At 32.2% G+C, this 21,522-nt stretch overlaps 3 protein-coding genes across 3 annotated transcripts; all 3 read right to left on the reverse strand.

Moving 5' to 3' along the window:
* Positions 1-175: 175 nt before the first annotated feature.
* Positions 176-6,689, reverse strand: LOC145313470 (uncharacterized). Its single transcript, XM_080152903.1, has 9 exons — positions 6,207-6,689; positions 5,437-5,628; positions 5,188-5,341; positions 4,523-4,765; positions 3,030-3,212; positions 2,102-2,176; positions 1,492-1,661; positions 1,332-1,391; positions 176-479 (listed from the first exon to the last, which is right to left on the reverse strand). The coding sequence occupies exons 1-9, from the start codon at positions 6,618-6,620 to the stop codon at positions 378-380; spliced, it is 1,593 nt and encodes a 530-aa protein (XP_080009029.1). The 5' UTR covers positions 6,621-6,689; the 3' UTR covers positions 176-377.
* A 1,136-nt stretch (positions 6,690-7,825) lies between these two features.
* On the reverse strand, positions 7,826-14,425 carry LOC145314782 (uncharacterized). The gene is made up of 15 exons (XM_080154860.1): positions 14,365-14,425; positions 13,766-13,801; positions 13,524-13,576; positions 12,945-13,054; positions 12,522-12,655; positions 12,017-12,109; positions 11,777-11,904; positions 11,162-11,335; positions 10,603-10,708; positions 9,814-9,972; positions 9,355-9,458; positions 8,895-8,964; positions 8,487-8,533; positions 8,263-8,339; positions 7,826-7,971 (listed from the first exon to the last, which is right to left on the reverse strand). Exons 3-15 carry the CDS (start codon positions 13,529-13,531, stop codon positions 7,826-7,828), a joined length of 1,356 nt encoding a protein of 451 aa, XP_080010986.1. The 5' UTR covers positions 13,532-13,576; positions 13,766-13,801; positions 14,365-14,425.
* Positions 14,426-14,551: 126 nt separating this feature from the next.
* On the reverse strand, positions 14,552-20,937 carry LOC145313468 (uncharacterized). Its single transcript, XM_080152900.1, has 11 exons — positions 19,687-20,937; positions 19,315-19,506; positions 18,940-19,093; positions 18,509-18,751; positions 18,058-18,240; positions 17,655-17,726; positions 17,262-17,437; positions 16,897-16,962; positions 16,675-16,763; positions 15,466-15,577; positions 14,552-14,852 (listed from the first exon to the last, which is right to left on the reverse strand). Exons 1-11 carry the CDS (start codon positions 20,101-20,103, stop codon positions 14,562-14,564), a joined length of 1,995 nt encoding a protein of 664 aa, XP_080009026.1. The 5' UTR covers positions 20,104-20,937; the 3' UTR covers positions 14,552-14,561.
* Positions 20,938-21,522: the final 585 nt, after the last annotated feature.

Consider the following 21,522-nt stretch of genomic DNA (forward strand, 5'->3'; position numbering starts at 1 on the left):
GGAGCCTATTCATTATACCCAGGGACTGATATTAAGCCAATTAATTCCATTTGAAATTGCCGAAAATTAAATATTTTTTTTAAAGTAAAGTTGGAGCAAAACTTGTTTTTTTAGTGTAACTGAAAGGGAAGGGGGTTGATTGAATTTTTTTTTTAGAATTGTTTGTCAGAATCACATTACCTTTTCCCTGATTATAGTGTCCTACTAAAATAAACTAAAATTAATGAAACCTAACAGTAAGGCAAAATCGATGTATAAATATTAAATAATCATATGTTTAAGATTCTTATAATCCTATTTCATCTAAAATGACATTCCTCTACCTGCACCGCTACCTACAAACCTAATTTCTCTTGTCCCATGATAATTTTAAATATTTAAAGCAAACATTCCTGATCATTGTGAAATATTTCCAGAGGCAGCCGGCGTGAAAGTAGTCCTTTATTATTGTTGACTATACCATAGGTCAGCTGAGTGTTCTGAAAAAATATTTTAAATATTTTTTATTTATCTTCTTCATCAAAATATTAGGTAGTAACTTGTTAAGTGAGGTAAATGTTTTAATTGGCACACTGTGACACAGGGGGTATATTCTGCACAAACCCTTTCATGTATTTCCGGGCCTCCACCAAAGGTCGTTAAATCAAAAGGTTAATTTTTGTATGTTATTTCAATAAATTTAATGAAACAACTATAAAACGCCTATTAACTGGTTTAAATAATATGGTTTTTCGCCATAAAATCTAATTAGCTTTTGTATTAAGAGATATCCATATTTTTTTAAAGCGAATCTTTTCTATAATTAGGGCCGGTCCGTATGTCCGACCGTCACAGACGGATAGCTTTTTTTCCGTTAATTTAGGCATGTTAGAATTGTGCTATCGATTTCAAACTTTACATGTTGATACCTTTAGTAGTTAGGTACGATTTAGAAAGAGTAGAAACTCTATAATCATTACCAGAATGTCCGTATGTCCATTTTGAACATGTTGATTTTTTTTACTTTTTTAACAACAAATTTTTATGTGATCTAATCATCCGATTGATCTGATTTTTGGTATGTTGATTCCTAGGACAACAAAGTATAATGTTATAAGCGAAGAAACTCTATAATCAAGTCCTAAAAATGTAAGTATGTCCATAAATATTATCCTGTATCAAGTAGTTTTTCAACAAATTTACTTACAATTTTGCTTCGACTCTTATGCATTTATATTCTGATTATTCAGTTCTGACACTATATAAGTGTTAATGTCCGTTTGTCCAACCGTTTCAGTGCTTCACTTTTATGGATGTTGTCATCCTTGTTAAAACTTAGAATGTGGTCTTACCCTAGTATCTGTGCCCCGAGTATCTGTGCAATTTTTCATGGGTCGGGCTACATCACCATCCTGTGAGAAAATTGTAGTTTTACGATTTTTTTCTATTAATTGATAGTAACTATATCAAATAATAAACTTTTAAGGAAAGCACCTATTTGTTTTAACCTACCTTAGTAACTACGGCTTTACCCATCAGAACATCTAAATCATTAAGCAGCCATTTTTTGCTATTCTTCACGTTTCCGGGAAAACCGGTTCCATAACTGGTTTTGTTCTTTTTAGTGCCTTTTTTCTTAACTTTGCCCTCAGATTTTTGCGTTTTCTTTTTTGTTTTTATTTCTGATAGTAAATCTGATTGTCAAATTAATAGGTAGGTAGGTACTTTTAGAGAAGAAAAGGTAGGAAGGGGAGCGGGGGGGGGGGGACTTTTTGATATTGACCTATAAATAAAAGTAAATCAGTAAAAAAAAAAGTTACAGCACTGGGATTTGGCATGGCAGTTGCTTTAAGGGTAATATCGCAAACTCCCATATTTAAACTTTGAATTTTTTTGTGTAAAAATTTGTAGGTGTTATGTGCAAACATCAGTGAATTTTATTAAAGATAAAAGGCACAAAAATTGTAGCAGGAGATAGTAGAATTCAGTAGTAGCTACAATTTCTTTACAACATACCAGATCACTGTACTGAAACTTTTTTTTGAGTTCCTTTGTCTATTCAGTTAAAATTAAAGTTTGTGTTTTTTAGTATTTGAAACTGAACTGTTGATGTCAATCATTCCTGAGGTTTCATAATCTTGGTCATTATCATCTTCAAAATCATCATTGGCTTCAGGAATATATTCTTCTTCTACATCTTAATAAAAAAATTGTTAAAAAATGTAGCAACAATATTTGGATAATAAACTATACAAATTTTCAAACACTATCTGCTAGTTAGAAGTAAATCATATCTAATTAGGCTAAAAATCTTACCTAAAATAACCTTTTAGATTTTAAATAATCAGCCAAAAATACAACACTTATTAAACATTTTAAAGGGTCTAGGTATATAGTATCTAAACAAGATTATTGTGCGGGGCGTAATACGCACATAAATCTTATCTTATTTTTCTGAACACTTATACCGTTTAAAATTGAAAACATAATAATTAACTATAATAAACCATATATGTGCGCTAGGTAGAAAGTTCCAAAAGTTGATTAGGTATTCTGTTGGATAAAAAACTTTTTTTCTAACAGAATGATCAACATTTGGAACTAACTACCAACAGAAGTGAAAATGAGTGGAAATGTAAAACAATTTAAAGAAAAATTCCTTTAATGGACCTCTTGTCCACGTGAAATTATAACGGTCAAATCAATCCAATCCTTAACATCTCATTTCCCACCCCTATTTACATCACTTTTTTATATTCTCTAGTAATTGAAAACTATATAAAAAGTGTAGCATGTAACAAAAGTTGGACAGACAGAATAAAAGAGTTGGACTTACAGAGGAAAAGGTAGACAATTGAAACCATTGTTTTAGATGTCCCAAGGGACATACAAAAGACGAAAAAGCGCTAAAAACATTTTTTGAATTGGTGCAAGCAATAGAAACTTTTGCCTTCTTTCAAGAAGACATAGGAATAATAAATTAAACAATATGCGGACACATGGATACTCTGATTAAAAAGTTCCTATGCTTTAAGTACAAAGATGTGAACCTGATTTGACAAGTTCTTGTTTGACAGACTTGGCACTGGTGGAACTGACAGTTTTCTCTTCATCCTCTTTTTCAACGTCACTTTCAACTTCAATCTTGACTTCAGCCTCTATTTTAGTGCTCATGTCATCAGGACCATGGTTACTGTCCTGGTCATGCACATCCATAAAGTTATCCAAATTACCTGAACATTAATTTATTACAAAAATGACTCTTCCTATCATTTTAATTTAAAAAACGTATAGGTCTGGTATAGGTCATTTAAATACAAATCAATCTTGATTGGTTAATTTACAGAATAAAATTGTGACTGCATGTCAAATTTGGAGATTAATCTATTAGGACTACAAAGTTAGAATGACACTTACCTTTCAAAAAGAACACTTTTCATAGGTAGTCTAAATCTCTGAGAAAAAATTAACTTTAACTTCTGTGGCAAAACATAAAATCTTAGCGGAAAATTTTGATGCTAATATTTTACTGTACCAAATCGAACGACTACCAAACTAATGGACAAAACAATTTTTGAATTTTTTCTCTGTCATACCTATGTACAGTATACGTTTAATATTTTCTTTTATAGCCTGCTGTATGTCATTAAATGTTCTTTGATCTAATTGACCGCAACAAACATTTTTCGTAACGTATACTGTATATAAATAATAATAAATGGATCTACTGCAGTTCACAGTAAAATATTGCTGGTAACGAATATTGCTAAAAATATATGAATTTTAAAGGCTGCTAGCTGCCAAACGGCTGAACGTACAGATCATACCCGCACACCATTTTAAGCGGCATAAGGAGGCCTACAAATAATCTGGAATAGCCAAGATCCAATGATGCACAGGGAAAGCTTCACTGAAGAAAAATCGCGTAAAATAGGTCTTTTTCGCGCATTTCTCTGCACTGCAAGATAAATATGCATTACTGATTTATGGCTATTTCAGATTATTTGTAGGCCTTTTTATGCCGCTTAAAACTATGTGCGGGCATGATATGTACGTTCAGCCGTTTGGCAGCTAGCAGCCTTTAAAATTCATAATTTTTTAGCAATATTCGTTACCAGCAATATTTTACCGTGAACTGCAGTAGATCCTAATAAATTATTGAAAGTACTGAACAAAATATTTGAGGTAAGTGACATTCTAACTAATAGCCAAAAAAAATCTATCAAATTTGCTTCTAGCTGGTAAAATTATATATTGAAATTTCTTTTAAGAGGGTTAGTAAAATCTTAAATATTTTCAACGTATTCAATGTTTTTTTTTTATAAATTCATTTGTTATTGAAACTAGAGACTTTTATTTTGAGGTATTGGGTCTACTTGTGGCAAACTTTCAGCAGTCAAAGTGGCGTATTTCCTGCAGGCTTCCTTTAATATATAAGCTTGTCTAATAAAGTGAGCTTAACATGAATTGAATAGATATAGATTGCTGCAGATAAGAGAAGGCAATCTTTATTATATTGACATAAATTTAAATTTTGACTTACGAAAATCTTCCAACTGAGCTTGGGTCATTAACAGCTGATTTCCTTTTGTCATAGTGCTCCATTCCGCCAGGCTTGGATTAGGCTTCTTCTCAGATTTATTGACGGGGCCAAGTGGAGCTGGAATCCTAACCTTAGCAAACACAATTTCTTTCTTTGTATCAGCAGCATATTCAAATGTAATAGATTTTTCATTGTTGCCGATCAAGTTTTGATGGGTTGCTGTCATATCTCTACCACAAAACCCTAAAAAATATTATCTATAATACAAAGTAGAATGATATCCGTCCCTCCGTCTGTCAATTAAGATCTCGGTAACCAGTGAACCGATCGGATTCTAATCTTCAGGGAATATACCTACTGGTCCTCTGGTGGTTTGAGGCTATTTTCTTGGGGGGTGGGACACCCCGACCCCCCAAAAAATAAAAAATCCCCCCCGCCATTTTTTTATTATTTAAAATAGTAGTTGAGTGGGGGATCTCTAGGTAATAAAAGATGTAATTATACCACTATGGGCAAACTCCCAAAAGGCTAGGGCAGAAGCCGCTAGTTATGTAATAAAACAGTTCCTTTCAAGAATAATCAAGGAAAACATTTCTTCCCCCCCCCCCCCACTTTATATAGCAGGGGATCCCATGCAAAATATACATCTCTGGATAATTGTCTACCTATCAATCTAAAGCATTCATTGATATCCTGTAGAGTTCTCCAGGTGACATTAGCCTGTCCAGTGTACAGTAAACACAGCATGGAATGGACAATATCACTGGGCATATCTGGTGTATAAATTGTCGCAATTGTTTCATCCTCTGGTAGCATTTTCTAAAACATAAATACCATTTTCAAGTATTAGAGTTTAAAACATATAAAAATTTGCGGGAAAAGGAAAATGGCCCAGCTATGAAATTGGAACATACCTTCATGTGATCAGAAAAGGCAGCCAGAACTATCTTATGAACCCGGAAGACTGTTCTACCCCCCGGTCCGCAGTACCATACAGCATCATAACCGCCACCAGTTTGGATGATTTCTTTCAACATTGTCATAAACCAGAGCGGATGCTGGGCGTTGGCCCGCAGAGTACAACATGGTACTACAGGAATTGTAGCCTTAATTAAATATTTCTTCAGTAGTTATGCCATGTAATGGTAATATATGTACTCTAAACTGTACCCAAAAGGGTGAGAGATAACCAACCAGTTTTATTACCTATTTAATCACAACATGTTGTCTTAAATTCCCCAATCACTTCACACAACCTCCCCCTAGTTGAGGTAGAAGGGAGATTGTTAGGTAGTTTGGATGCCTCATAATCAAGTGTATAATACCATTACCAACATATCCCTAATCTTAGGAGAGTGTCATTCATTACGGTGACTTAATCTGGGACACCTGCCATACTCGAAATCAGCGTGGGTGAGGTAATAACGAGAAGCTCTCATGAGACAGCGTGTAAAGTTTTACTTGAACATGGAGCTTGAGCTGACCCTGGTGGCTATACTGGAGTCTTAAGTCCAAAGTCTAGGAAAGTATGTTTAATAAAATAATAAAGGCCAACCTGCGATATTGTCAAATATTGTAGGTATAAAATATGCTTGCATGAAATAAACTTTTCTGTCCTTTTTCATATTTTTTCAACTAACTACCCATAAAAAGACAAGAACACAACTAATTATTTAAAAGGTACCTCTAATACAGAAGCTCCCTCCAATCCTACGGCATCAAGAAATTGTCCACCAGAGACAACATTGCCAGGCAGAGCGATGTGAATACTATTATCAGGCGATACATTCATTACACTGCCAGTTTGGTTTAGCGAGGAGACACTCACAGTTTCCGGTATCATTGATGTCAAGGAGTTTAGCATGTATGTTTGTTCATCTGGATAGCTTGTGGAGGAGCTCGCAGGTGTGACTGTAAGACCTGAACTTACCAAAGAAGCTGTTGTCACTATTTCTGCTGGAATTGGAACAGAGGGGTCAGTCGTCAATGGTTTGTTTTTCTTAGTTTCTTTTCGTTTTGACTTACCGAAGGAAAACTCATTGACAAAGTCTTGGTGAGTGTACCGTTTTGGTTTTGGCGCTTGTCGTTTTCCGGTCATTGTTACTCTTATATTTAATTCTTTTACTGTGCAAATTTAAATCATTATCTGAAATAAAGCATCTTCAACAATATTTGTGTGATAAAATTGTTAAAAGATTGACTTCTTCAAAAGTTTAAACAAAACAAAAATGTCATAAAAAACACTAGGTATGTAAGAGGTTGAAGTTACAAAACTACATCTCACAATAAAATGTAAATTTCGTCCTAGAAATCACCATTTCAAAACTCAAAATATAAAAAGTATTAGGTACCTATACAAAATAAAATTCATATTTACATACCTTTATGTTGGTAATTAAATTTCAAATATTATTTTAACTTTGTGTAAACATGAAAATATAATAAAAATTTTCATTAGCCGACTCAACTCATCTTCAAGATTTTACACCCTCCTACAAAGTTTATAACAGATAGGATCATAATATCTAGGTAATTGATTGCATATAAATACATAATTACATACACTCAATTTTTGAACATCAGTAATTAAAAATTTTATTCAAACTTTCTTATAAGAATTTAAAAACTATTAGGTATAACGAAACAAAAACTATTTAATTTAATAGAGATGACAAGTATAATACCTAACAAAAAAAATTTGAATTAAATGAACACAAAATAAGTTTTAAAAAAATGATTATCATTATACAATTTTATTATACAATTATAATGTAAATCTAATTTATATTTAGTTAAGTATGTAATAATACCATTGGCATTAACAAATTGTGGCAAAATCCAAGTTATCTGGTGGCTAAATACTAATTTTGTTTCATTTGATTTCTTAATGAAAATAATAAAAAGCTAGTCTTCATAACAAAGGATTTATTTTTATCTAAATTTTAAAATATTTTGATAAATGAAACTTAAAAATGTCAGTATTTTCTCTCCAGTATATCAGAATTATCATAACACATAACAGCAGTTTTATTGTGTTCTACCACATTTTAACAAAGGTATATTTTAATTCATTTAGATCTTCACAATTTTTATTGTTTTCTCATTACTTCAATTGATTTATTTTCTCTGTATAACAAGTTAAAGCATAATATTTTCTTCCAAAACCGGCAAAGCTTCTTCCTATAATACAACACATTTTAATCAAACTTAAAATAAAATTCAATTGTCAAAAGGTTGACTGATGTTAAACTAATATTTGATTTGCAAATTATAGGAAAATATTACATGATTTTTTTAAATACATCAAATGCTAAAATGTGCTGTATTTTCCTTGATTTGCATCATATGAGCATGTTGAGATTGCATGGGATTTTTCTTCTTAGTTCTGACTTTGTTTTGATGGCTGGGCCCTCCTGTTAGGCTGGACACTGCTTTAGATAATGGGTCCTCTGTTACATAATGATTTATTCTACTATAGTATTAACAAAATTGTGGCTGTATTCTTTGGGGAATACCTACCTAGAAAAAAAATGGGAATAGTTGATAACAACGTAAAGTAGGTCTTAGAGATGGAAACCCTTTAGATGATTTCAGAATAATAAGATAGCTAAATAAAGTTTATTTAATGTGTTTTAATACTTCAAATGATTATTTAGAGAGATAAAATTTATCACATTTAGGTATGAGTGTCTGTAAACCCAAAATGAAATTAATTAAATAATTGATAGAATAAAACAATCCTGGCATCAGATCTTCTGCAGTGGGTTTTAGAATGCATTCTTTAGGTAGCTGACCATACAATCCATGAACTTTTCTCCTAAATAATTTAAATTATTGAAATATATGTTATGAGTTTAACAGCAACTTTGGCAATTCTTTATCTGTTTCGGTGCTTAAAAAGAAGCTTAATAGTTGAAAAAATAAACAATCTTTTGAAATATTTAATTGAAAATTAAGGGCATACCTATGTTGAGCCAAAGTATCTCTAGTTTTTACTCTTGTACTACATTTCTGAAATAAATAAAAAAGTAGAGTAAAATATCGATGTAGCTTCCTAAAATGTTTTCAGAATATGCATAACAAAATCATGTTCTTTTTCTTCCTTAATTGACATAATAATAATTTGTACATGTACAACAACCAAAAACTTTAATAGGGAGAGCGAGGGTAATGGGAAACTTGGAAGGGGAGAATTCCTTTCAATTACTGAGTTAGACTATTTTAAATCTTATATAACTTATCTTTTCACCATAAAATTATTCTTATATTAACACTTCTTGTCACTACAAAAAAAGTGTCATGTGAATATACTAAGAATGTTTTGTTTTATTTATTAGCCCTAAATGATTCTAAATGCTATAATATAACTTACATCACAAGCAAAGCCTCTGAAAGAACTATGAGTTGTCATATGATTTGTCAAGAAGCACTTTCGAGCAAACCTAGAAAATATAATCAGAATGAAAACAAAAAAAGAATAACCAAAAATATCTATAAAATTCTTATATTTCTCACATAATTTAACATGTGATCATATTTGTCCAGACTTACTTTAAACAGATTTTGGACGATTTATTAGAAAAGTAACTTACGCATCTTATAGGAAGCCTGCAGGAAATACACCGCTTTAAATGCTAAAAGACTGCAACAAGTAGAACCCAAATTAAAAATTTATGATTTTTAACTCTCCAAAATCATAATGTCTTCTTCAGATGTTAATAACTATTTTGTTATTGAAGCTGGGCTATTAGGTGTTCTTGTGGCAGTCTTTTAGCAGTTAGAACGGTGTATTTCCAGCAGGCTTCCTTTAAAATTACAAAATTCTGTTTTACCTGTTACCACACAATTCACAGGCATAAGGTTTCTCAGCTTCTTGCAAGTGAGTTTTCATGTGTGTACGCAAGGCTTTTCTCCACACAAATGATTTACCACATTTCTAACAAGATAATAAAATCAAAGATTTGTTAAAGGGTTGGATTAAGGAGCATGACTCTATGTGCAAATATAACATTTTTTCAGGGAGAGAGAGAAAAGGAGAGAGAACATTTGACTGAGGACATTTAACTGTTAATAATACTTGTACCCAAAGTTTTATAAAAACATTTTTTTAAATTCGTTAGCTTAAAACCTTTGAGAACTTAGCTCAAAACCTGATTGTTTAATTACTAAGGGATGCTTAATTATCGTCTATTATTTGATTCTAATTTTGTGTAAATTTGGTAAGTATACTAGATGAAAACTGTCCTTTTTCCCCATTACATTTCCCGGCCCTGTTAAATAAATAACTTTACCTCACAGCTCCAATCTTCTGTACTCATGTGCTTCTTCATGTGTGTCATCAGATCAAATTCTCTCTTAAATGCTGAGTCACAGACATTACATTTGTGAGCTTGGACAGTGGTGTGAGCATATTTCAGGTGATTTTTCAGACTTGGCTGAGTTTTTAATTCCTTAACAGAAAATAAAACATCTAATATCAACAAAAACTACTCAATGTTGGAAATGGAAAACTGCTTTGAAAACGAAATGAGTCTGATTTGGCAGTGAAAAGAAAATAGTTTATAATTTCTTCCCTTTACTTTTACTAGCAGCTATAAACCTAGAGGTCTTTAAGGACCCTCTATGTGGAGGGGGGGGGGGGGGGGGGAGTTGACGGCCTCTTTCAATTTTAGTTTTAAAAAGAAAAACAAAAATTAAGTTAGGGGTAATTTTTTTAGGGTGTTTTCTCTTGGGAGTTTTGTCGTACCCTCCCCCAAAATAGTTATAAACATATCAATGAATTGTTAGCCAGAAGCAATTACCAATTAAATTAAATAAATGTTTTCTTTACGATCTATGTTAAAATCAGCTGTTAACCAAAAATATCCACAAGGCGGCACTTTAGGTATATTTTTGGCTGTTTCTCTTGGGAGTATTGTTGTACGCTTCACCCAAATAGCTATAAACCTTCCCAGGGCCTATAAGAAGCTAACCGGAAAAGATGAACCATATCGGTTCAGCGGTTAGCGAGATCCTTCTGTACAGACAGACAGATACACAGAGATCCTTATACTTTCTTATATGGATAATAGGACTCTTACCATGCCACAGACATGGCAGACAAACTGTTTTGTGCCACAATTTGTTTGAATATGGTGGCGATATGATATATAACTTGTATGCGTCTGATTACAGATCTCACAGGTCCTAAAATTAAATCAAACCTAAAAAGGAATTGCATAGCAGACAAACACCTTTGTATTTTTTTGCATTTAAGTCATACAAGCGACAAAATTTTTCGAAGATATAATTTCTAGAATGATAATCTTATCCCAAGGAATTCAACTATTTATAGCTATCTTATTAAAGGTTTTGTGATTTGTCATAACATGCTTCACGCTATACTAGAAAATTACCCAAGAAAAGCTTTAACTTAAGAAATGCGAGTATTTTATAGCTGACTCACAATGCGAATAAAAAAATGCACTTTCCTACCAAAAAAACTGTACACAATTTTAACTAATGACATGTCTAAAATGTACCTCCACTGTTATCCTATTGGCTTGTTTGGAGAGTATGCTCTTGATTATATCTATTACGAGTTATTGAAAGTTTCATAGTTATGACCTAAAGACGACCAACAGTAATTATAAAATGTACCTGGAAACAGGATGTACTTTGCCAGTACACTTGAGCATATGGTAGGAGAAATAAATTGAATTTCTTTGCTTCTTGCAAACAATTCTTGTACACGTTGGACAAACATACGTCTTCTCGTTTTTATCATAAAAGGTGCCGTTCTCAGGGTCGTTTTGAATACCAGGATGCGAAATCCTAAATAAATAAGATTTATTTTGTTTTATACGATTGCATGGGATATAGCTTCGTGCACATGATTTCCAAGGAAGAAATTTTATTTATTTGTTTAATGCAAAAAAAGAAATATTTTCTCCTTGTGCGTCAGCTCCTGGTGAGTAAAATTAACTTTTTATACTTTTACTTTCAATATCCACCAAAGACAACTCATAAATATTTTTATTTTTGTTATTGTTAATTCAGATTAGGGTTTAGTTAAACTTCTTGTTGGTCTTTTTAGGTGACAATTAGAGAACAATGTGAAAAAATTTTACTTTTACTTTTAATATCCACCAAAGACACCTCATAAATATTTTCATTTTTGTTATTGTTAATTCAGAATAGGGTTTAGTTAAACTTCTTGTTGGTCTTTTTAGGTGACAATTAGAGAACAATGTGAAAAATATAACCAATATTAACCTGAAATGTTCTCTCAACTCTTCTTCCACATTGAATATAGAATAGCAGATATGACAGGGATATAAATAGTTACACAGGGATTGTCCAAATATAGCTTCACACATCCACTGAGATCTCAAACTACGAACCTAAATAATATTTTTTAGTTTAATCAATGAATTCCAAAAGTGGAAGTTGATACCCCAAGAATCAACACATCCAACTAAGGTATCTATAATCTTTATATCTGTATAGTCTTACCTTAAGTGGCATATTAATGATACCCCAAGGATCAACAAATTCATCAAAAGTATCTTCATCAACGTCTTCTTCATCATCCATGGCAATGGCCCCCTGAACAATAAGTAATTAGGTTTAAAAATACATCTATCTATACTTAGGTTATTAAAGTGGTTGATACTGTCGTCATGTTCTGCTTTTCAGAGAATCAGTCCACTAGTTTTGTAACGACTTTAAGTTTTTTAATAGATTGAATAATTTTAGGTTAACATAGCTGTGCACAGAAAAGTTTTTGTTGAGTGTAACTATTAGTTTATTATTGAAATATAGTTATTCCTAGAACAAAACTTTGTTGACGACTTTTTTTTTATTAAAACAGTGTGTATGGGTTGGGAGATCCTTGCAGAGTTGGAGCTGCTTTAAGAGGCTATTTGTAAAAAATCTAGGGAAACACGTGCTCTTCTGTTGTTGTAGTTCTTTACCTTTATTTCTCGTCCGCTCGTGGTATGAAACCTATAATTCTTACCTGAGCATCTATCTTACATTTACTCAAATGATAAATGAAGAATAGAACATTCTTATTTGTCTTGAAAATCTTGCAGTTTGGACAGGTGTAAATATTTAGGCCAGAATCATAACAGGTTCCATGTTCTATATGACCTACAAATAAAATGGTATTTGTAAAGTTTTAACATATACGATGAAAAAAAATACTTGGTAACCAATGAAGCAATACTCCTCCAGATTTTTAAATGATTTCATTTCTATTTTAATTTTATCAAGTTATTCTGATAGGTAATTTACCACCAAACCATCTCTCAATAATTAAAATAGGATGAAAAATTGTATAATTGCATAAACCGCGGTTAATATTAAGAAGAAACTCTAAAGTTTTGAACATCTAACACCAGCCTCCCTCCTTCCCCGAACTAAATTCAATAAATATTACCTTGATGATCTTTAGCGATGTGACTTTCAAGAGATTGTTCTGACTCGAAAGCAGAATAACATTTTCTACAACCCCACAAACATTCAACTAACTTCCCATCTAACAGAGTTCTAAACAAGATAAATATTTTCAACAGTTATAAATCTATCTCAACCATAAATAGTGTTAACTTAAAGCAAATAGATTTAGATAAGAGCTGTAAAAATTTTAAATAAACTTGTGCAAAGAGTGCAGCATAAACACAGGTATCCTACTACATAATGCATGAAGACAAATTTCAAAGAACTAGAAATAAGGTAGGTATAATAATATTACTTGTTTTCAAAGACAGTTAAACGGGTGAAAAATGGCTAAGATGAGTGTAACAGACACGCAGACAAAAACGCTTACTACCATTTAAGAGGACTTTAAACGTATCATAAAAGGACATAAAAAAAATGAAAATAAAGAGTAAAGTTTTTTTAAAGAACAAACAAGGATTTAAATAGGCTAAAGTGAAATAAAAAAAATCAAAACAAGCCGCTAAAATACCTAAAAAATGAGCACAATAATAATGATTTAAATTGACACAAAACTAACCTGCTCATATCTTGATATTTTGGTCTAGTTCCTACTTCTAAAGCATATCCTTCCTAAAACATTTAAGTTATTATTAGCAGATCAAAGATTTTTTTACAAACAGACAGTCATTATCCAAAATTATTTCTAAAGTTAACACTTGATCAAAAATAAAATTAATTAACATAAAAAAATACTTTGTAAATAAAACAGGGGTAACAACCTCAAAAGAACAAATAAAAAAATGTATAAAAAAAGTTGACCTGGTAACTCTTTCTCTGTTTCTCAAATTTGTCAATCTAAAATATAAACCTATTATAATTCTTTTTTCAGAGGTGATATTTTTTAGAACAGTTTAATGAAACATAGGTATTATATTGGTTGGGGGGGGGGGGGGAATTTCTCTTGAATGTAAATGACACTATAACCCCCTACCCCCAAAATTTTAAGCCTTTCCTTGACCTTTAAGAAACTTTACTGTAAAGGAAAACCATATTGGTTCTGCGGTTAGCGAGATCCTTCAGACATACACTGATACTGTAACTTTTACATAAAGACTATCAGTTAAGCCCCTATTAAGGCCTCTAGGAGCACTTGAGGGAAGGATGTGATAGGGAAATTCGATCATCCACTTTCCATTTTTGCGAGTGTAGAGATACTCTCCCTCAATGAGTCAATATAGTTATTATAAGCCTTCCCAGGATATACTATTTACGAAAACCATATGATATCAGTTCAACGGTTAGCGATATCCTTAAATACAGACAGATAGACAATGACATCCTAGTTACTTTTATAAATGGATTGATAAAATAACACATTTTTAAAAGAAATAAATATCTAAATCTAATCTAATCTAAACCTGTTCAACAGTATCGGGTTCTTCTTCGCCAAATTGTAACAGTTCATTTGCCTGTAATAAATATTCTATCAAGATATCATTCGAGAATAAAGCTTCCGGCCTTAGTATAAAAAATCCGCAGTCGCAACAAAACTTTAAAAAAATCAGAATAGAGATAGGTATATGTTCGTTTTCAGTCATACACAGATACACCTTTTTTAAATAATCAGCAGACGAGCTGCCCTTAAAATTGGCGTAATAAGAATACTAGCGGCTGCGCCCTTAGCATCTGGGGGCTCTATATTCGAAGGGATATGGAAGGACAGAAAAATAGCATAAAACCATATCCAGCGGTTAGCGAGATCCTTCCAGCTGGTAATAATACTTGCCTTAAATTTATCAATGCCACAATATTTGTAATGCTTAACAAACCAGACCAGATGTTTCAACTTCATTTGTTTCTCACACTTGTCACATTTAAACTCGTAACTCTTGATAATCATCGGGTTCTAAACATAAACAAGGATTAAAAAGGCTCTTAACATGTCACAACACAAGAAATAAAAAAGGTCACTTGTCTTTAAATATTATCATCTATAAGTCTGTAAAAAAATCGAAGTTTATCTTCCAAGGAATCTCCTTTTCAAAAGTTAATTTAATATTACCTAAACTTTATCAAATAAATAAGTTGGTACCTAATAAAAAAAAGGTAAAAAATAGTCATGTTCAATCCAGGAAATGATTATTGAGATTCTACGATTAGGGTGACTTAATATGGAACACCTGCCAAAACTCTAGGCCAGGGTGATTTAATAATTGAGTAGCTTCCACGAGAATTGCGGGTCAGCTTGTAATGTAACATAGAATACAATCAGCTGTGCGCGAAGCTTACCAATCTAAGATTGGCCAAAGGATTCGCACTTCCAGTCTCCGTGTGCATCTGAGTCCTAACTTCAGAGAATCATGGCTACAACAATAACAACAACGATTTCAGTATAACATGTTATAATTAAAATCGGGGAGCATTGCAAGGTTTGAAGTACAAAGAACAATTCTTATAATTATGACTTTGTTTATATAAGGAAACCGAAAAAGTCCTCCAAAATTAATTTGCACGTGTACCTTTTTCTCTCCTTCGTGGTGAAAAGCAATCCTATGATCCCTGGCCAAATCTCTGTCTGGGAAACATTTCAAGCATATAGGGCACACAGTGATTGTCTTAATCTTCTTAGGATCCTGGCAAAAATATTTGCTTTTATTTGTTATTAATATTGGATTGCTTACCTAATAATAATCGATAAATAATTTATTGAATATTGCACCATATTTTGGCCTATTCTTATAAAATGGTTATTCCACCTGACTAATATAACGACTTTTTTTCAATCTACGAATACTGGGAGTCAAGATACAAGGGGTGCAACCACTACTAAAAAGTAAAAATATATATCAACACTAACTATTTGGTCCTACTCATTAAGCCTAATAATGGCACAGGGGTGTATATTCTGCACAAGATTTATTTTTTTTCCCCTGCTACAAAATTTTTTATTTTTTTCCCCCTAGTTTTTTCTCACCAAGAAGGGGGGAAAATGGAAAAATATTTAAAGAACTCTATATTTTATTTATTTTATCCCTCCTACCACACATTTTTTTTGGTTTTTTCACCAAGGAGGGGGGGGAGGAAATGGAAAAAATGTTTTCAGTTTTCTTAATTTTTACCTACATTTTTTTTCCCTCCAACCATTTATTTTTTATTCCCCCCCCCCCCCCTGAGCAGGGGATCCCATGTAGAATATACACCCCTGTAATGGCAAGTGTCCTACTAAAAAAAAACTCAAAGAATCAATAATCTTAAAGGGGGGGAGCGAAAGTGACACTTTTTGAAACCAAAACTAAAAGTCAAAGGAACTCAACTAAAAAAAAGAGTTACAGGTCTGAGATTTTGCATGGCAGTTGCTTTATAGGGGTACAATATGGAACTGTGAAGAAACGGCGGCGCAACCGCCGAAAACCGCCGAGAAAAGGCAAAAAAATATTCGGCGGGAAACGGCGGTTTTCGGCGGTTGCGCCGCCGTTTTTTCACAGTTCCATATTGTACCCCTATAAAGCAACTGCCATGCAAAATCTCAGACCTGTAACTCTTTTTTTAGTTGAGTTCCTTTGTTGACTTTTAGTTTTGGTTTCGAAAAGTGTCACTTTCGCCCCCCCCCCCCTTTGAAACTCTTATATTCCTATTTTATCTAAATTTATACCTATTCTCCTTATTGCTCCGATACTTATGAATATTTTCCTGGTTTCATGTTTATTAGAATTTTTAAAAGCAAACATTCCTGATCATTGTCAAATAGTTCCAGAGGAAGTCGATGTGAAAGTATTCCTTTATTCTTATTAACTATACCATAGGTCAGCTTGGTGTTCTGAACAAAAAGATTATAATGGTTAGTTCCACGATTGCATTTGAACTTAAAATAGTGAATCCATTAGTTTTTCCTATTTTAATATATAATATGTAATTATAAATCATATAAACAAAATATAATTTGGTCTTACCCTAGAATCTGTGCAATCTCTCCAAGTTTTCTGTCCTTTTTTCTCGGGTCGGGCAACATCACCATCCTGTAGGAAAATTGCAGTTTTGAATTTTTTTTCTATCATAACTAAATGAAGTTGTAATATACAAAAAAACCGACAGAATACCCATACCTTCTTAAAAATGGCCTCCAGAATCCATCTAGAAGCTTCAAAAATTAGAACAAGGCTAAAAAATTCTTGAAAATCTTTGTTACTTATAGTTCTTAAACCCAAGCCCAATATGCATAACAGTGACAAAACTTATCTAGCCCTAGTTAGCAACTACATAATATAATATAATACGTGTAAACTTTGAGAGAAAAATACTACTTTATTTAACAGACCTGAGTAACGACAGCTTTGCCCATCAGAACATCCAAATCATTAATAAGCCATTTCTTGCTACTCTTCCAGCGTCCAGGAAAACCGGTTCCATAACTGGTTGGTTTGTACTTTTTTGCTCCTTTTTTCTTAACTTTGCCCTCAGATTTTTTTACTTTTTTCGTTTTTGTTTTCATTTCTGATATTTATACCGATTGTTAAATTAATATTTACAGAAGAAAAGGAAGGGTACAAAATTTCGACATGAAAAATTGCTTCAAACAGTATCAGGAGACTGGGTTTTTTAATATAAATTCTGAAACACATCTTTTGATTGAGTTCCTTTGTCTTTTAGGTTAAAATTCAAGGTTTCGTTTTATGGTGATTTGCAAGTAAACTATTAATGACAATCATTCCTGAGCTCTCATAATCTTGGTCATTATCATCTTCATAATTATCATCGGCTTCAGGAATGTATTCTTCTTCATCTTAATAGAAAACATTGTCACAATGAAGACAATATTTGGATAGTATACCTACTTTATTACCTATACCAATATTCAAGCACTCTCCGCTATAGATAGGTAGAAGAATTAAAATAACTTTCTTACACTGCAACTTTATTTGATATCTTAGAAAAATAATCTTGAGGGATTATGAATGATTAGCCAAAAATACACCATGTGTTTTGTGAGAGCTTCGTGGAGATGTCTTAATATTAATGTTATGATATAGTAATAAATAAAATAACATTTTTACAGGCGTATTGATATACTTTGAATGAAGGGTTTCTGCGCTTAAAGAATAAAAGATGTAAACCTGGTTTTACAAGTTCTTGTTTGACAGACTTGGCACTAGTAGCACTGACAATGTTCTCTTCATCCTCCTCTTCAACGTCACTTTCAACTTCAATCTTGACATCAGCCTCCATTTTAGCATTCATGTCATCCGGACCTAAGTTACTGTCCTGGTCATACACGTCCATAAAGTTATCCAAATTACCTAAATACGAATTGATTACCTTCAAAATCTTCCTTTATTTTCATAAAGTGTAGAAAAACCGTGTATAGATCACTTAAATACAAATTAATCTTGATTAGCAAATTCTATTTAAATCAAATCTAAGATTATTCTTACTCCAAATGATAGGTAGGTATGGTTTAATATTTGCTCTTTTTTAACTGAAGTGCGCTTAACTTGTATGTATAGGGATGTGGTGATACAGCAACAAGGGAAGATTAGATATAATAGGTAACAAGATTTGACTTACGAAAATCTTCCAACTGAGCTTGGGTCATTAACAGCTGATTTCCTTTTGTCATAGTGCTCCATTCCGCCAGGCTTGGATTAGGCTTCTTTCCAGATTTCTTTATTGGACCAAGCGGAGCTGGGATTCTAACCTTGGCAAAAACAATTTCTTTCTTTGTATCAGCAGCATATTCAATTGTTATAGATTTTTCATTGTTGCCGATCAAGTTTTGATGGGTTGCTGTCATATCTTTGCCACAAAATCCTAAAAAAATTTTATGGAATAAAACATATTATACAAAAAGGGCGCAAAGTATCCAAAAAGGTTAAAAGTTAATCAAAGCATTTTCAAGATAATTAAAAGTGTATATCAAGAATACTTTAGAAAAACATTGGTGTTAAAGATGTTTGCTTTAAAATGTTATAAATACGTATTATAGAATAGCTGTCTACCTATTAATCTACAGCATTCATTGATATCCTGTAGAGTTCTCCAGGTGACATTAGCCTGTCCAGTGTACAGTAAACACAGGATGGAATGGACAATATCACTCGGTATGTCTGGTGTATAAATTGTCGCCATTGTTTCATCCTCTGGTAGCATATTCTAAAATATAATAAAAACCTGCTTATTTTCATCTATCAAAGTTTAAGAAATGTAAAAATTTAAAAAAAAAGCTTTAATTAAAAAGTGCAAAATTGTTCATGAATTATGTAACATTGAAATATGCTTCAGTAGTGATAAACATATTAAACATATTCATTTGATACACCTCAAAGACATATAAATTTTAGGTGTATTTTGAATGCTGTTCAATTGGAACATACTTTCATGTGATCAGAAAAGGCAGCCAGAACTATCTTATGAACCCGGAAGACTGTTCTACCCCCAGGTCCGCAGTACCAGACAGCATCATAGCCTCCACCAGTCTGGAGGATTTCTTTCAACATTGTCATAAACCAGAGCGGATGCTGGGCGTTGGCCCGCAGAGTACAACATGGTACTACAGGTATTGAAGCCTTAAATAAATGTTTCATTATGAGACTATACTATACCCAATACCCATGAGGGTGTGAGGTAGCCTACCAAATTTAATACCTCACATATACATTTTTGTTAAGAGTTTCTACATGGCCTAAATGTTTTAAAAAGTTATATCCCCAAATTTTAAAACAGCTAGGTAAATATTTATAAGGTACCTCTAATACTGAAGCTCCCTCCAATCCATCAGCATCAAGAAATTGTCCACCAGAGACAACCTCGCCAGGCAGAGCGATGTGAATACTATTGTCGGGCAACTGTGATAAACTCATAACACCGCCGGATTGGCTTAGTGATGATACACTCACTGTTCCCTGTGTCAATGATGTCGAGGAGTTTAGTATGTATGTCTGTTCAACTGGATAACTGTTGGAGGGGCCCGCAGGTGTGACTGTAAGACCTGAACTAACCAAAGAAGCCGAGGTTACTATATCTGCCGCATTTAAAACAGAGGAGTCTGTCAATTCTTCATATTCGTCATCGTCTTTTCGATTACGCTTGACGAGGGCAAACTCGTTAACAAAATCTTGGTGGGCGTACCGCTTTGGTTTCGGCGCTCGCCGTTTTCCGGTCATTTTTATGTTTGTATTTAATTCTTTTAATGTTTCAATTTATATCATCATCGATATCTGAAATAGGTATATAAGCAACTTCGACGATATAAGTGAAGCGTAAAATAATATTTATTTTCGTCTTCGACAAAAAAAAATAAAAAAAACAAAAAACAAAAACTAGATGTTCTAGAGGTAAGAAGTTCTAGTTAAAAGTTACCATGCTTCTATAACAAGCAAGTTTCGTCCAAAAATTACTAGCAGGTATGCTTTTCAAAATTCAAAATAATAAATATTTTTCAGATGTTAAAAAATAGATTTTAGCAAAAATGACAATTTGACAAACAAATCGAAATGATATATTTCTGGTGATGATTAATAAGACTGCTAGGCCTTCAAGATTTTACCTCATCCTAAAAAATTCAGAATTGATAGAGAATCATTCGACAATGAATTATTTAACTATATATATTTTTTCCGTATATAAATGCATAGGTAAATATTTAACTTTTGCTTATGAATATATATAGTTAATATCAAATTTTGTTTAATCTGTACTAAAATACCATAGTTTTAAGTTAACTTTGACATGTTTGTTTAAATCAAAGAAATATTTTTTTTATATATATTAGGGATGACAAGTATAATAACAAAGAAAAATATGTTATTTAAAATCCTTTTAAAACAATATTACAAAATATTCATCGAAAAACAATAATTAAATAAACACAAAATAGTATTTACTGATGTTATTTTTCACAAAAATTGCTGCTTTTAGATAAAACACTTTTTTTTAAGGTTAAAAAGTGAAGGGTTTAGTGATGAATGCAGGAAGCTGTGGGCTTGGCTTGGCGTCCATGTTTGTTATTTATATTTTGCCGCGTTAATTATAGATATCCTAAAGTCGTCGTTGCTCATATGTCAACAAAAGTTGAAAAACCATTCCATGCTGCTGACTCCTGAATTGTGACTTGCAGTGAACCGCTTGCAAAAACTTCATGCCTTTAATTTAAATTTTTCCAAGAATCGCTAATATTTAATTTATTAAACAATTAGTCAAACCGATTACTTATTTAACTTTGTTACTTTTTTGTTATTAGGAAAGTCCAACGTTTGTTATTTTAAATGATATTAATATTAAATTATTTTAGTAAATTTTCTGATTTTGTAAGATATGAAGTTAAGTATCTTGTTATATTATTCGTTAGATCTCGAAAAAAAACTAGCCGAATTACTTCTCAACCCGCTTAAATATTGCAAAAAAATCTTTTCTTTTTAAAAGATATAATAATACCTAGGTCGTGCAGTATTTTGTAAAGTATCATTTATTTCCAATTTTTTAATCCATAACTTTTATACACTGTATACTAATATATACCTATTGCTTAATTTTAAATTTTGTGCTATTAAGTTAGCATGTACTTTAAAGCTGTAATCTGTTTT

This window comes from Acartia tonsa, chromosome 3, assembly GCF_053477335.1.
Source record: "Acartia tonsa isolate MP-2025a chromosome 3, ASM5347733v1, whole genome shotgun sequence".
NCBI lineage: Eukaryota > Metazoa > Arthropoda > Copepoda > Calanoida > Acartiidae > Acartia > Acartia tonsa.

Coding starts and splice junctions, on each gene's coding strand:
- LOC145313468 (XM_080152900.1), bottom strand. CDS start 20,103: ATGACCGGAAAACGGCGAGCGCCGAAACCAAAGCGGTACGCCCACCAA. Junction 18,752..18,939: donor TGAATGCTGTAGATTAATAG/GTAGACAGCTAT, acceptor AAATTTTTTTAG/GATTTTGTGGCAAAGATATG. Junction 17,727..18,057: donor ACAAGAACTTGTAAAACCAG/GTTTACATCTTT, acceptor TTTTCTATTAAG/ATGAAGAAGAATACATTCCT.
- LOC145314782 (XM_080154860.1), bottom strand. Junction 12,110..12,521: donor AATGTAAGATAGATGCTCAG/GTAAGAATTATA, acceptor CTTATTGTTCAG/GGGGCCATTGCCATGGATGA. Junction 8,965..9,354: donor TGTGAATTGTGTGGTAACAG/GTAAAACAGAAT, acceptor TATATTTTCTAG/GTTTGCTCGAAAGTGCTTCT.
- LOC145313470 (XM_080152903.1), bottom strand. CDS start 6,620: ATGACCGGAAAACGACAAGCGCCAAAACCAAAACGGTACACTCACCAA. Junction 5,629..6,206: donor AGGGAGCTTCTGTATTAGAG/GTACCTTTTAAA, acceptor TATTTAATTAAG/GCTACAATTCCTGTAGTACC. Junction 1,662..2,101: donor CCAAGATTATGAAACCTCAG/GAATGATTGACA, acceptor ATTTACTATCAG/AAATAAAAACAAAAAAGAAA.